Below are 15449 nucleotides of genomic sequence, written 5' to 3'. Positions count from 1 at the left end.
GGTTGTAACCAATGTAAAGAGGAGGAGATGGTTTCAGCTGACCTAAACAAATACCACAAGAAAAAAAACTAATAGAAATATAATTAATAATAAAATCTTAGAATCTGCTAGATAAGTCTATTTCATTTGAGAATGCTGTGGACTCGGGTTCCTAAAACACGGTTTCAATATAGCTTATAAGCATACCAATTCACAAAAGTTTTTCAAAGGGTTAAATTGGTATCTGGACAAGAGGGGATGAAAAAGGATTATCATTCCTACGAAATCATAGCATAAAAGTTAAAAGCAAGAACAGAACAAGTAGGAGCAAAGAGAGGGGGGTTTGGGGAGGATTGACAGGCCATCTCCTACCTGTGGACTTTACAAGAGGGCAGCAGAACTAGAACCTATATAAGAAAGGTTAATCCCTCAGATGAAAACCAATCAAGCTGAGAGATATACCAATTCCTACCTCTATTAATTACAAGTAACAGCAGCTCCAACAAAGTGCTGTACGAAACTATTATTTAACCCTGTAATCAGACATGGTGGAAAAAGGGGATACCAGACCTGTCATAAGTCCCTAGTTCAACAGCTTCTCAAAATGGGGTTGAGAAGACTGGATAACCTATGGATATAACTGGAGATCTTCAAATCCGAGACTGACAATAATGAGTTAAAAAAAAAAAAAAAATTAACCCTACTGTGGAGGCTATTTGTGCTTCCCTAAAATAGAGCTTGAGCAAATAAAAGCAATGGCATAAACAGAATGAATAGAATTTAAGAAAGGATCAGGCACATCACAGGTAACATAAACAAACCCAAATTTTCAATTGTGCCTATTTCAGTTACAAGTTGCAACATAAGACTAAACATTGTAGACAACCCATGATCATAATACAAACCTAAAACCAACATACTTTAAGAGGGTCAATCTATGACTTCCTACCAACTACTATCATCATCTATCACTCAATATAAATCTATATGATAAAAATAACCAACAAATGACTTGATACTCAATGTCTACAGCAACATGAAAAAATAAAAAAATTGTGCAAAGACAAACCCAAAGTACATAAACTACAAACATCCTACAAGACCCAAATCCCAATGAGACCCTGTTCAGCTTAATATGGATTCCCCAACGGCTTTGGTCTAGTCCAAGGAATTGCTCCTGCATCAGAGACCTCGAAAGATGCACATAAGCATAAAACTATTACATGTAAAATCATGAAGGACTGCCATAGATAATAATTGTAGTCAAGGACAAGAAATAATATCCACCCACGGCATCAATCAAGGTAAGAAATTGAGAATACCATGTGCAGCACTATTCTGGAGTAACACAATAGAAGCAGCCGGCTCAACCACTCCATTTCCTTTCAAATCTACGTTTGAAGTTGATTTATGTACAGCTACTCGATTCTGTTCCTGAGCTGGATTAGCAATCATTACTTCAAATGGGGCAACTAATGAATCTCGAACATTTGAATCTGCAGTCTGTTACACCATCAAGAGTAGTCGACTAATAAATAACGCCAAAATAATATAGTAAATAAACAGTATTGAGTTCTTCCATTTATTATCAAAAGATAAAAATAGGAAGATTGTCTTATTCATCCATTCTCTAAACCAAATGGATTTAATTTCCTTTGTTTGATCCACTGTATAGGCTCCTCTTGACGGTCCAACCAGTTCTGCCACAGTCAGGACTGTGTGAATCTCAAAGGCTGGATAGATACAGCAAGTTCTATGTCAAAGTTCCAAGCCAAATTTTATCATACTGCCCCTCCATCTAATACCTGCATCTTTTGATGGTATGCATCCTTTTATTAGTCCCTGTTTAATCATGCATCCTCTTGGTAGTCCTTAACTTTAAATTTCATTTTTCCATTTGGAAATATTTGTTTGCAGAAACTTAATATAACAACAGGGGACCTTGGGATCTATTTAATGACAATTTTTGGGTCCCAACAGACATGCCCTGTAATTCAAAAAGTTGAGTCATGTAGACAAACTTATTTCAAAGGTTATGGAGTTGGTGTCTTCCCAAAAAATGGAAGACTAAAAGAAGTTTTTAGAACAGTATAAGATAAATCAATGTGTGCATTATGGTAATGCTCAAAATTTCTCATATTTAAAACATGGATAAAGTATTGAGCTTTATGTAGCTATCTATATCTCATAATTGTTTCCAGAATCTGATGCCAATGCTCAAAATTATTATCTCATAATAATATCAAATAAATTTAGAGAAAGTGGCTATAATATTTCTAAGAAATAAAAGAAAATCATATGAACATGAATTGCTAAAATATGAAATAAGAAACAGGTTTGTAGATACACACGTTTATAGTATCCAATAGACCAGAATTTCCATCATCAGGGTTGAAATAGTTGTCATCTTCATTTTCAGGTTCATAGCCTCCATCATCGGAGCCCTCTACAAGTTCGAATGCATGTCGACCTGGGGATTTAGGAGTCATCGGCCTAAATATGGCTGTCATATTTTTGCTAGGAGCAGAACAGCCTAATGATAGATTGCTAGCTGCATGGTGGGAAAAAACATAGAGGGTGAAAATATGATGTTCTGTATAAAGCATACACACCCTAACACTCAAAATTTAGGGGGGAGGGGGAATCATCACAAGACATACACACATTGACTTCAAAAGAACAAAATTGTGCACATGCAATAAACAGATGGCTTAGAAAAAGAAGTGTGAAAGGTATTTTGTGCCTTGTACTTCTTAAGCAACTTAAAAGATATAAAATGACCAACAGATTATAAACAAGAACAGTCCATTTCATGATGTAGGACATGACATGAAGAAAAATAGGCAATGAAAATTGTTCATGTCATATTTTGCCTTGGTGAGAATGTCACTAGGATATTCTGTAGGGCCCAACACCATCTCATGTGAAAACTATTTAGAACAGTCAATTTTGTCTGGTAGGGAAACTACAAGTTCATTAGTTTCTATTTTAGTATCCTTCCTTGTTTTGCTTTAGAAGGCCAGATAGTAAAGCCTTAATAGCTTCTAATCTTAGTTATTTATCATTGTCACTAGTTGCTTGGTATTTTCTAGTTTCATATTAGATTTTCTTTTAGAATGTTTCTGTATTCCCTAAGCTATTGGTAACTGCCAGTCCCACCCAACACCCTCCCCCTTTCGTCTTGCTCTTTCTTGTTTCCACTGTAATAAAAGGTAGATTCTCTAAAACACAACATCTGGTCAAGCTTGCCATCAAATTATGGAGATCCTCCTCATTTCAACAGCTGGGAGAGATGTGGATGAGAGAACCAGGCTGCTGTAGCCATTTCCCAACCACCTTCTTTTTATTACTCTTCTTAATCTTCCTTCCTTTGCAACCAAATTCCTAGTGAATGTGACTTTTACAAACGTCAAGAAGATCATCTGAAGACCAATACTGCTGCAATCGATCCCCTACTAAGATCTTAAAGTTGTCAAAATCAGATCCTTGAAAGTCGCTGCTGCTACAACCAATGGAAGGCTGCTGTTTGCTACTCTTTAAGATTGAACTTTTGCTGCAACATCTGAGTTCCATAAGTTCACTATCATCCACCAGAATCTGTAGAGACTTTAAGAGCTAATTCACAAAATTAACCCCTCCATTTGATCCCTGTTGCAAGCTATTCAACTAGCTCCTTTGATTCCTAGCCACAAACATTCTATTTTCATTACAATCTGATATCCTCACTGTCCGTCAGAATCTCACAAAAATTGCAGCAGAGGATCAAGCTACCAAGTCTAAATGGTCAATCAACTTTGGAAAGTCATGTGCTGTACTGACTTGCAGGCTTTTCTTCAACATCCTGTTTTGTTTTGTAGCCATATCTCCTAATTCAGACAACCAAATTAATTGAAACTTTCAGCAATGCTTCTATTTGATACAGAGCACCGTTTGGTTCAGGGTAGATCAATTCTAATGATGTTAACCAGCCAAGGATAACCCAAGAAGGCCTGAAATAGGGCCCAAGCCCACTTAATTGGGGCAAGCCCAGGGGGGCCGAACCAGCTCAGAGGCAATTTGGTCATCATCCACCCCCTGGATAGAGTACAACTTAGCTGGAATGAGCCCAGCTACTTTTGTGGAGTCTTTTTCTGTTTTTATTTTGTTATTTGGAGTCCCAGTTTAAAAGTTATTCGAGAGTTTTAGTGTGAGTAGGAGTTAGTCGATTGTGGATAGGATAAGATTCCTTTTATCATATCTTTTAGTTGTTGTTTTGAATTGTCTTTCATTAGTAGACTCCAAGTATAAAGGAGTTAGATCCTTCAAGGAATCCCAAGTCAAGTCTAGTTCTGTTTTGAAGGCTATACATAACCTAAGAGTCGATGTAGTTTGCCAGCTTGTTTGATGACTGAAATTTTGATTTGAAAAGAGACTTGAGAGGAGTTGTGGGATCCCAAGGACAGTGACTGGCAGCTGGAATATTGCATGCATTTCTGTGATCTTAATTCTTCTTCTTCGTCTTCAATCTTCAGGAACTGTCACCTCCAAACCATCCAAGTACAGCCCTACTCCCCCCCCCCCATTGCAACATAGCCTCCTTCCCCCTTCCCTTCTCCCCTTCCGCTCTGTTGGACCCACCTTCATGGCCCCTTTAGACCCCCTGTCCACTCCCCTTAGGTTGCCCCACTCCTTTGATGTTAACCTGCAGTTAATCCCTAAGTTAAGGATCTGTTATCTGGGTTTTTGAAATTTCTGCACTTCATCTTCTTCACCATAGTTCTGCAGAATTTGAAGTCTCTGAAAACCCTAGTTTCGAACATCCTGACCTTCTTAACACCTCTGAAATTTCAAACCCTCCATCTGAATTACAAACCAGTAGCAGACAGACCCAAACCCCACCCTGGCCAAAACCTACACTAACCCTAATTTGAGTTTCAATTTGAATTTCAAATCTGGAAACTCAAATTACAGCAACTTTCAGAGCTATTCTCTGCTTACATCCATGGTAAAATTTTGTGTTTCGACACATGACGAAACGCGAAATCACAGGCAAAATCAAGAAGTTGTAAGTTTCGCTGAAATTTCGCAGTCTCTTTACCTTGCTATAAAAAAGGTCAAAATCTGAATAAAAAATTACCTTGAATAAAATTTCGCAGAAATTTTGGAGTTTCAGTAGTTTCGCTGGGTAGTGAAACCCCTACTTTCGGCAAAATTTTGCACCTTGGTTACAGTAAGGTTGCCTAAAGCCCTATGAGACCTACAGCCTCTGAAACATCCTTCCCCTTTTTTGCTGGAAATCCTGAGCAACAATAAGAATCCAGGGAAATTACCAAACTGCCCCTAGCCCTAGATTTGGCGTTACATCATCTAAGGTTAATTTGGTTCAGTTTCTTAACGTTCTCCTTCTGCCATGATCATGGTGGGAGATCTCGCCAGATCTCGCGAGATATCTCGTTTTTCCACCTTGGCGAGACGAGATGGAGGTCGAGATCTGAGAGTTGGGATATCTCGCTCGAGATCTCGCCATATCTCGCTATATCTCGCCATATCTCGCCCTGGATCTCGCTGGAACTCTCAATTTTTGCCTCTTTTTTTGTGGATTTTGGCTGAATTTTCACTTGCAACTACTCTTAGCACATCTACAACAAGGAAGATCAATCATTCTCTACTTGTCTTATGAATTTATGATTTAATGACTTATATAGAACTTCTAATGGTTGTATAATTATTTTATTCTTGAAAATTGAGATTGTGATACTCATATGGATGGAATTTTGATAACATTGAAGTTAGTTGATGCATTTGATATACTTGCTTTTCATTTATATATGCTTTAAAGGTTCTATATTACATGTATAACATTGCATTCCCTAATCCTACTACATTTCGGTTTCACACTATGGGTAGACTTAGAAATCATACATAGGGTTGTTTCTGACAAATCCAAGGCCACCAACGTGTTCAAAAGGCTTTAAATAAGCTAAATATCAAGTTTCAACCCAATTGGGACCCTAAAACCCACCGAGATTGGCCACCGAGTTGATGCCAAAAAATTGTATATCTCGACCGAGATCTCACCGAGATGGTCGAGATCTCTCTTTTTCAAGGTGGCGAGATCTCTCTTGAGAGCGAGATCTTCTACCATGGCCATGATGCTATTTCATTTTGTGGGCTAAGCTGGAACAAGATCACCCTACTCTAGTCCCAAGTGGGGACTGTGGACAATGCATTTGTGCCATGTACTTCTTGAGCTACTTGAAAAAGAAAAAAAAACAGTTATCCATAGATTATAACTAAGAATACTCTATTTCATCCACTAGTAACTAAAGCCAATTCTACCCATCTACCCCCAAGAACTTTGGTAAGTATCATGTTACTTTTTGACAAAGTTAATTCATCACCATAAGAACCAACAGAAGGACAAAAGGCTCCACCCTACAGGATTCTTCCTCTCTCCTATTCATACAAAGAATGCCACTGGGACCCAACAACAACATATGACATGCCACTAGATAGAAGGGTTGTGACTTGTGAGGCTAACAACACTTTATAGAAGGATTTAATGAATGTTCTTCTAAATTCGAGTATGCACTTCAAATCGATTGTCATCTTTTTGCTCACACACATCTCAAACTGAGACTATAGCTAGCAGGAGAATTTACATATTGCCTGGAGACTGGAAATTTGAAAAATCAATTTCTTATTGTACCCATATATTCAAGTACATTAACAATGCCTCCTAGCTTCTCCAACACTGATTGAAATTTTGCGAAGCACCAGTTTTCTGCACAAATTCTTCAGATAAAGTGTGCGGAGATTCTTAACAGATAAGATTCAAGCATCACGTTGGCTGATTCCTAAAGCAGAAATACAAATATCATTTTTAATGCATACACTAAATTTTAGAAAAAACTGGAGACTTTGAACATAAAACCATACATGGTGTAAAATAAAAGAGCTCCAGTTAAGGAATTGAAAAAAGTAGGGAGTCACCTCTTGTCTGACTAACTGAATACAAGACCAAAATCCTATCATTCATACCATATTTGACCCCATATATGACATCTTAATGGTACTGAAGGTCAACTTGTTTGCAGAAAATCTTTATTCTATATGCTAGACAGGAAGCGCAGATTTGATCAGTTCACAAGAGGTCCGTACCAAATATTAGCATAAACGCATTTCTACAACAATTGTAAGCTGATGATAATCCTCATGCCCGAAGACCTACATTTCCTTGAAACGAAAGTTGTCCAAAATGGCACCATCCCAGGAAGAAAGGGGGGAAGGAGTCACCAGTACAGGACTAGGGAGGAGATTCATCGCTCAGAATTCCAAGAGAGAGCCTATGGATGAGAAGAGAAGGAATAGCCGTATCACAACAGGGGGACAGTGTCAGCACAAGGCAACAAATTTGGCAACTCTAAACCTCAGTTCAGTAAGTGATTTCCTTAACAATATCATTGACATACATTCCTATTGGTGGTAGGCTGGCAGCACGTATCACCGGGGTAATTTGGGAAAAGGGGAAATAAATTTCAAAATTTTTCAAAACCTAATGATGTCAGACAACATTTCGGGCGAACCAAAATTGACAGTATCAACAGACCACCACAATGCGTAAATGAAGCAAAAATGAAGAGAACTGTACCATGACTTCTAGCAGTCTGAAGGGAAGGGAGTCCAGAAGGAATGAGGTTGAGTTTATCGAAAGAAGCAGCCTGAGTGAACTTCGAACCGTCATTCAGCCAGTCGTTGGCTAAATGTACATTAGGCATAGAGGAAGACACTCTGTAAGACGAAGAAATGCCCTGTCTCCAGAATCGCCGATCGATATCAATGTCAGCGCCAATATCATCATCATCGTCTAATTCGCCCTCGCCTTCCCCTTCGACTTCGCTTTCATCTTCTTCCTCCGTTTCATATGTTTGTGGTCTAGTATTAGAAGGACGCTTGCTGATTTCGATAAGACGATCGAGAACCTGATCAACGCTGCGCTTATGAATGTAAAAAGCCGAGATGGCCATAATCGATGCTCCGACTAAAGCAGCCATGACGAGCTGCACAGATGAAACTGGAGTAGAAGAAGAACCATCCATGACGAATAAATACGTTCCAGATGATCACGGAACCTAGCAATGGCGAAAGAGCAATGAAGAATAAAGTGTAACCTCTCCCTCGCAATTCTTGAATCTCAGAGTCTTGTAACACTGAAAAACCTTGCGGTTTTCTTCTTTTTTTTTTGGTAAAAAACCTTGCGGTTTTCACTTCCCACACTTTTAGTTCTACGACTTCTACCAGAAAAAGCGTTCCAGTAGTGCGAAACTGCGAATAGCCATGGGCAGACAGTTATTAAAAATGTAAAAACATCAGTAATTACATAAAAACCCCTGTATTTGAATAGAGTTACGTTTATATCCTCTGGAATTTTTCAATTACAAGTGTCTCCTTATACGGCTATACCTTACCGCAAATTACCGCTTTAGTTTTAATAAAAAGACGAATTTGTCCTTATTATTGAATTTTTATATAAACGAAAGAAAATTTGGAAAAACTCCTAAAATAGGTAGGATACACAGTGTCACATACAAAATATCTTAATTTCCATTATTTTGAAGCAAAATGATGATCTATGAAACGTATATGTAATAAAAGAAATTTAAGAAAGTCTAAACGTAATAATTTATTTTGCGTGTTTGTTGTTCATGCTAAAGCGAATCATCCAATCGAGATTGTTCTAATGGTAAAACCAACACCTCTTAGTAGTGAAGAGGTTGTGGGTTCGACTTTTGTCAAGCATATTAATATCCCAATCCCCCGCCTCAATAAAGCCTCTTTGTACCAAAAAATAAAAAATAAAGCACATTAGACGTGCATCATACAAAAAGGCATATGCATTGGATTTGAAAAGTAATTTTTCATTGGAAATTGTGGTTGGCATATTTAATAATAATAATAATAATTTCTTTTCTGTGTTTGTTATTCATTCTGAAGTGCATTATACGAAAAGGCACATGCATTTGACTTTAGAAGATAATATTTCATTGCAAATTATGGTTGGCATACTTAAATTGGGCTATTATTAATATTTTTCACTCTTTTCTTTCAATTATTTCCTTCTAAATAACTTTTATATGACCATTCTAAATTGTTTAGAAGTGACCATCTTACTCAATATAAAAGCAAAAATTCTGATATGTTTATGCTAGGCAAGTGTTCATACCAAAAAAAAATGCTAAGCAAGTGTTCAATTATCCAAAATGAATCTGTCATTGGTTCATAAGCATTCAATTATCTAGAATGAATCATTCATGGGTCAATAAGCATTCAATCATCCATAATGAATTGGTCACAGGTCAATTATCTATAATGTCGTCATAAAAATAGACGATAATAATTTGGTACCGATTGGTAAAATACTTTTGGCGACAACTTGTGTGCCATAGTTGATCTAGATAGTTCACGAAAATAATATTTTTTTTTTTTTCGGTAGAAAATGGTCTATATATTAACGCGTGACCCACGCAAGGCATCAAGATTACAAAAATCGAGAAACCAAGGATCAACAATAGGCCAAAGAGTCCGGCACGCTACGGACACAGCTTTACCAGCAAGGAAGTCAGCTACTGCATTACACTCCCTTTTAACATGATGAAAAGACACATTTTGAAGTCGAGAAGCTAAAGACACAATATCCCAGACTAGGTTTTGGATATCCACTGGAATCAAGTCCTTCATAGTCACGAACTTAATGGCTTCCAACGAATTTGATTCCATCAGGACATTGCAAAACCCCTCCTCAACAGCAATTAAGATGCCCTCTCTTAACGCCGAATTTCCCCTTCAAGAGTTGATTCAAACTGGGCCGGAATCATAACTCCTTTGATGGGCCTACCCATAGAATCTCTACAAACGATGCCCAGACCACTGCCTTCACCATTAAGGGCCGCATCCACTGTGAAAATAATATTTGTGTACTTAAATATGTTTTAATTCAGTAAATAATTGAAGCATTCATTTGCAAGGATAACACTAGGCTTCTTCTTCTCCTTCTATGCTACTACTTTTGTAATGATATCCATTTGCACAGATCAAAAAGTAAAAGAAATTGAAAACCCCCAAAGTTGCAATGAGGAAGTAGAAATAATCAATCCTCCCATGGTTGATGTCGTTATTGAACCAGTCATGGCCATGTTTTTTGGTTCTTTGGCGCAGTATGACCAAAATCAAACTGTTTAGGTAACTCGCACAGGCGAAGGTACACGATACGAGTGAATTGCCAATGCTCTTCATGTGTTCGGGGAATTGCTTGTAATAAAATTCAATCTGTCCAATTATATTGAATGCCTCACAGAAGCCCAGAAGGATAAGCTGCGGTGCTAGCCAGAACACTGATATTGCTTGGCCATGTTCTAAGGCAGTAGTCCTTCTCTTGTTCTCGACAATACCAGCAACTACCATGGACAAGAAGGAGAAAAGCATCCCAATTCCTATCCTCTGCAGAAGGGTTATGCCCTCTTGGTGTTTGGTGATTCTTCGGATCGATGGAACAATTATTCGATCATAGATTGGAACCCATACAGCCAGGGTGAGTGTAGACAAGATGACCACAGATCCTGCAGGGATTTCGAATTTGGGTCCAAGATGGCGCTCCATTTTCATTGCTTGCATAACCATGAATGTCCCTATTTGAGCAATTGAGAGGAAGCAGATGATATTTGAAGCACATATTGGCGCAATTCTAATTAGGCACTTTGCCTCTTCAATCTGTTGGATGCTGCAGAGGTTCCATGGCCTTGAACAAGATCCATTTGGGTTTACTTCTCCTTCTACCACAATCCCAGCTCTGTTCAAGCATCTGCAGAGTGGAGAATAATCATGTTATTAGTTGTGATAGCTCGTCTCGATCTGCAACTTTCTTCAACAATCTTAGCAAGGTAGAATTCACCGATCACATCAATGAATGATTGTTGACAAAAGACCATGAAAATTAAATTGAAATGGAAAAGGATATGAAGCTAATCAGCTTTTTTTGTGTGACAAATCAACCTAATTTCAACAACAGGTCACATGGATGATATGAAGAAGAATTTAAGTACTTGACGAGTGCATCAAAAGCTCCGAAACAAGCCTTTAACCTATCCTATGGCCAAATCATGTGCCATGTACCAATTCGAGCCCCATTAAGCACATAAAAAGTAAAAGGATAGGAATTTATGAGAAGGGAAATTTCCACCCAAGCACGGCCAAGAGTGTTTCACCTGAACTGGTGTGTTAAAGGAAGCTTGGAGATTCTGGTAGTCTCTTTCAAGGGAGGATCATAGAGGACTCTTGGTAGGTCTTGTTTGGTAGGGAGTTCCAGATGACGTTTCTTGAATGCAGCAACAAACACTTGAATGATGCTAGAGAAGACGCTTCCCTCTGGTTGCACATAGATGTAAAGCCTTGTGCCAAGGAAGAATATAAAGATGGAGAATGCCATGAAAGCTGTAGGAATGGCGAAACCGAAAGCCCAACTGATGTTGGTTTGGATAAAGACGACGACGGTGATGGAGATCGTGATAGCTACTGTGAAGGTGTAGTAGTACCAGTTGAAGAAGCTGTTCATACCCTTCTTTCCTTCTTCTGTTGTGGAATCAAACTGATCTAATCCAAAGGGTAAGCTGGCTGGTCTGATCCCTGCTGCTCCAATTGTCATAAAGCCCATGGCCATGAACAAGAAACCCACCTGAACTCCTGAGGGAGCCATGCATGGGGTCTTCAGATCAGGCTGCTTGGGGCATGCGGGAGGATGCAATGCTGGAAATGCTGCCGTGAAAGTCAGAAGCACCATTCCCTGAAGATCAACAAAGAGTAGTGATAAAATGACACTCAATTCCAAGCATCTATGAAAAGAATTTGAATTTGAATTCAACAGACAAATCAATGTATACATGGAAAGAAGTTGAATTTGAATTCGTCTTTCACATTGAGAACCAACAAGACAACAAGCCAGTGTTGCTCCGAGGTGAGGAAGATATATACCAGGAAGGAGGCGACGCTAGCACAGGCTAAAGTGCGAAATTTGCCAAGGTAAGCATCACAGATGAAGGCGCCAAGAAGGGGAGCGAAACCACTAGTGCCAGACCAGATGTTGATGATTTTGGTGGCGAAAACTTGGTTCATGTGCAACTGTGTGGTTAGGTACACCATGAGGTTGGCTTGCAACCCATATGTTCCTAGTTTCTCTAAGGTCTCGTTCCCTGCTTCAACATGATCAACACCATGAGATTAGTGCACATCTCCATGACAATTATCAAAAGGAGAAGGAATTAAAAAGATACCAGACAGAAAAGCTGTGTGCGTGTGAGATTGTGAGAGAGAGAGACAGACAGACAAAGAGGGGGAAGAAACCTAAAATGTAGGGCATGGTCTTCCATCCACCATGCTTTCTCTGAGTCTGGTTTGATTTGGTTGCCATGATTGAGCTTGGTTCCAGAGCTGTCATGTTTTTGGTGGATGAGGAAGGTAAAGAAGGTGATGACTTGAACAAAGAAGAATGAATGGGAAAACAATTGGAAGAGTAGGGAAACCATGAGGAAATGATGGGTTTTTCTTCAAGTTCTCCTCTACCATCTTTGCCTCAGGAATATGAGTTTGTTTAGTTCAACCTTTTATAAACTGTCTAAGATCCAAGTCAGCCCCAATGTCAATTAATGAAATTTGGCTTGAAACCTAAATGTTTTGGGTAACATATAATAACTTCCCTGCCCCAAAAAAAATTACAAGTTGTGGAATTTGGATGATATCTGTTTATATGTGAGAATATTGTGAAGACTCATTATCACCAACCATAGTTAGACTGAGATTGTCACTATAAATAAGTCAGAAAAAGGAATTGCTTGAATGAATGATAAAGGTAAAGGTATGCTAGAGGTTTATAGTGTGCAGTGTTTGCAGAAAGGTGGAAACAATGTATAATAATCCTATTGCATTTCTCTTCTTCTTTCTTTTCTTGTATGAATTGCATTTCTCTTTGCATACTATAAATGAAAAATCATGTACTCTATATACATTAAGTGACATGTATCAATGAGATATCCCACTATTGATGTATATGAAATAGGAAAGTAACTCCACTTCTGCTTTTCTCTAAAACATCTCAAAAGCATGAGCATATAAGAGACAATTTAAACGTAATAACATAACTCAGACAATATTTGTGCATTAAAAAAGAGGTGGTAGAGTCTAAAAAACAAATGAATGATTAGAACCAACCACCTTCTTAATTGTCATTGTTAATTAATTGTTAACTATCGAAAGAAGTCATCATTTTAAGTATAAATGACACTCTTAATCTCATTACATAAAAATGTGTTTGAACCTAAAAAGAAAAGAGTAAAGTTATAAACTATGTGAGAGTGAAGTCAATAAGAAAGTAAGTGAATGGAAAGATGTGAAAGGACACAGTTCCACCCTCACGAGTAGAAAATCCTAACTCAATAAAAGCAGGGGGTGAGGGGTGGGTGCATTGGCGCCAATTTTAGAAAGAACTAAATATAGATTTGATAAGTGAAAAGTGAAGATTTTGGAGTTGTGGTTGAGGATTGCACAGCTGATTTTAGGTGGAAAATGCAAATCCACTATTATTATGCTTCAAGATGTTCATCTCTTCCTTAAGTAAGCTGCACTTGGCTGACCAGAAATAGATAGAACTGAAAAAGTTAGCTTATTGTGTTAATTTCTTGTGGAATCAAATGTCATATTGTCTGGTTTGGTTTGATAGTGCATTTTGTGATAATTTCTTAACTTTATCAGTGGTTAGATTGTTAAGAGTAGTGCCCTTTAATTAAAACAAGTTAAATCTTTCCATTTCTTATGCATAATGAATATGGGAATCACAATTTTTGATAAATAATATTTGAAAAAAAAGTAGTTTTGAAAAAATTTGACAGACTTGGCTTTGTTCAAACCTAGTATCTTTTTTTCTTTTTTCTTTTTTCAGCAACAGATATATATAAATTAGTAAAAATTATTAAAAAAAACTTTAATAAAAAAAAAAAAAACTCACATATTTTTAGCTTTTAATATTGAATAAAAGAAAAGAACAAAGGAGTGGACTGTTTTTTATTATTTTATAAGAAGAATTTATTATTTTATTCAACTCAATTCTGTCAAATTAATTTGTCCTTATGGTGTTTTAGAAATTGAATTTATTATGTTCCGACTTAAAATACCTAATCAAATTAGGCTCACATGATTTATGGCCACATCTTTTTTTACTTACACACACCACTATTGATCAGAATTTTAAAATTTTGACTCAACTCAAATATGTTAAGTTTTCCAGTTATACAAGTCAGATATAAAAGATTTATTTCTTTTCCATATAACCAAACATCATGACAATTTATTTTTCATTTCATTTTATTTCATCTCATTTCTATCTTTTATCTTTAAAAAAAAATTCATTTCAGTGTTTTTCGCTTTCCATTTCTACCCATGTGGGGCTCCTTAAAAAACGCCTCTCATTTTTTAACAATTATTGGGGTCTTCCAATCCTCTACTTTTGGTACCAAAATTTTTTGTATCAAGAGATATTCTTCTTAGAAAATAAACTTCTAAGATTTTTTATTTTTTTTGGGTTGAAACTGGAAGATCTAAAAATTCAGCAACAGTCAGCTGTTCTATATTTTAATGTTGTCTCAACCTTTTTGGTTCTCTTCTTTTGTGTGTTCTGACTAGATCTGTAAACGGATCGGTCGGCTCGGATACACCAGTATCCGAATCCGATTAGCAAAACCGCTATCCGAATTCAAATCCGAATCTAGTAGAAATTTAGAGAATGCATCCGAATTCGAATCCGGAACTTTATCAGATATCCGATTCAATAAACTATCCGATTATTGATTGGTAATTGTCAATTTTTTTTTTTTAAATTTTCGACTTACAATTTTAGGTTTCCGATTACGGGAATCCGAATCCAATTATCATCCATTTTTTATGAAAAATGTTTAATACCTTACTCTAACTGGATATTTTTTATTTCCGATTATCCGAATACCGGTTTCTGAATCCGAATATCGGTTTCCGAATCCAATTATCATCCATTTTCAGAAGAAAAAAAAATGTTGAATACTTTTCTCTATTCAGATAAAAAATCATCCGGATATTATCTGATCCGATAAGCAATTACTGTATCCGAATCTGATTGCTTAACGGACGGATACAGATATTTTCTGGTAAGAAAATTTTCGGATACAGCACCCTTAAATGAATACGAATGCAAATTCGAAGGCGGATTTCAACTATCCATTTACAGGTCTAGTTCTAACTATTTTATTTCTCTTTACTTTTTCCTCTCCTCTTGGGTTGTGGGGCTGGTAAATCTTCCTTCTACCATTTTTAATATATTTCATTAGCCAAACGGGGATTTTTCTTTGCTTTTCTATGTGCATGTGTGGATGAGATAGAGACTTTTTTTGGTGAAGCATGAGACAAAGACATCACAC

At 37.2% G+C, this 15449-nt stretch overlaps 2 protein-coding genes across 2 annotated transcripts in view; both read right to left on the bottom strand.

Moving 5' to 3' along the window:
- LOC149006816 (putative AMP deaminase) overlaps positions 1 to 8272 on the bottom strand; it is a 44509-nt gene extending 36237 nt beyond the window's left edge. The window contains exons 1-3 of the mRNA XM_089166932.1: positions 7610 to 8272; positions 2331 to 2530; positions 1302 to 1482 (exon numbers count right to left, since the gene is read on the bottom strand). Coding sequence (XP_089023058.1) covers positions 1302 to 1482; positions 2331 to 2530; positions 7610 to 8057 — 829 coding nt within the window. The 5' untranslated portion in view covers positions 8058 to 8272. The remainder of the gene's footprint in view (positions 1 to 1301; positions 1483 to 2330; positions 2531 to 7609) is intronic.
- Positions 8273 to 9990: 1718 nt separating this feature from the next.
- Positions 9991 to 12427, bottom strand: LOC149006815 (protein NRT1/ PTR FAMILY 2.13-like). Its single transcript, XM_089166986.1, has 4 exons — positions 12352 to 12427; positions 11983 to 12200; positions 11220 to 11794; positions 9991 to 10816 (listed from the first exon to the last, which is right to left on the bottom strand). The coding sequence occupies exons 1-4, from the start codon at positions 12416 to 12418 to the stop codon at positions 9991 to 9993; spliced, it is 1686 nt and encodes a 561-aa protein (XP_089023112.1). The 5' UTR covers positions 12419 to 12427.
- Positions 12428 to 15449: the final 3022 nt, after the last annotated feature.

This window comes from Hakea prostrata, chromosome 8, assembly GCF_041222555.1.
Source record: "Hakea prostrata isolate BN-2017 chromosome 8, UWA_Hpros_2, whole genome shotgun sequence".
NCBI lineage: Eukaryota > Viridiplantae > Streptophyta > Magnoliopsida > Proteales > Proteaceae > Hakea > Hakea prostrata.
This window is presented reverse-complemented; position numbering and strand designations above follow the sequence as displayed.

Coding starts and splice junctions, on each gene's coding strand:
- LOC149006815 (XM_089166986.1), bottom strand. CDS start 12,418: ATGGCAACCAAATCAAACCAGACTCAGAGAAAGCATGGTGGATGGAAG. Junction 12,201..12,351: donor GACCATGCCCTACATTTTAG/GTTTCTTCCCCC, acceptor ATGTTGAAGCAG/GGAACGAGACCTTAGAGAAA. Junction 10,817..11,219: donor CCTTTAACACACCAGTTCAG/GTGAAACACTCT, acceptor TCCACTCTGCAG/ATGCTTGAACAGAGCTGGGA.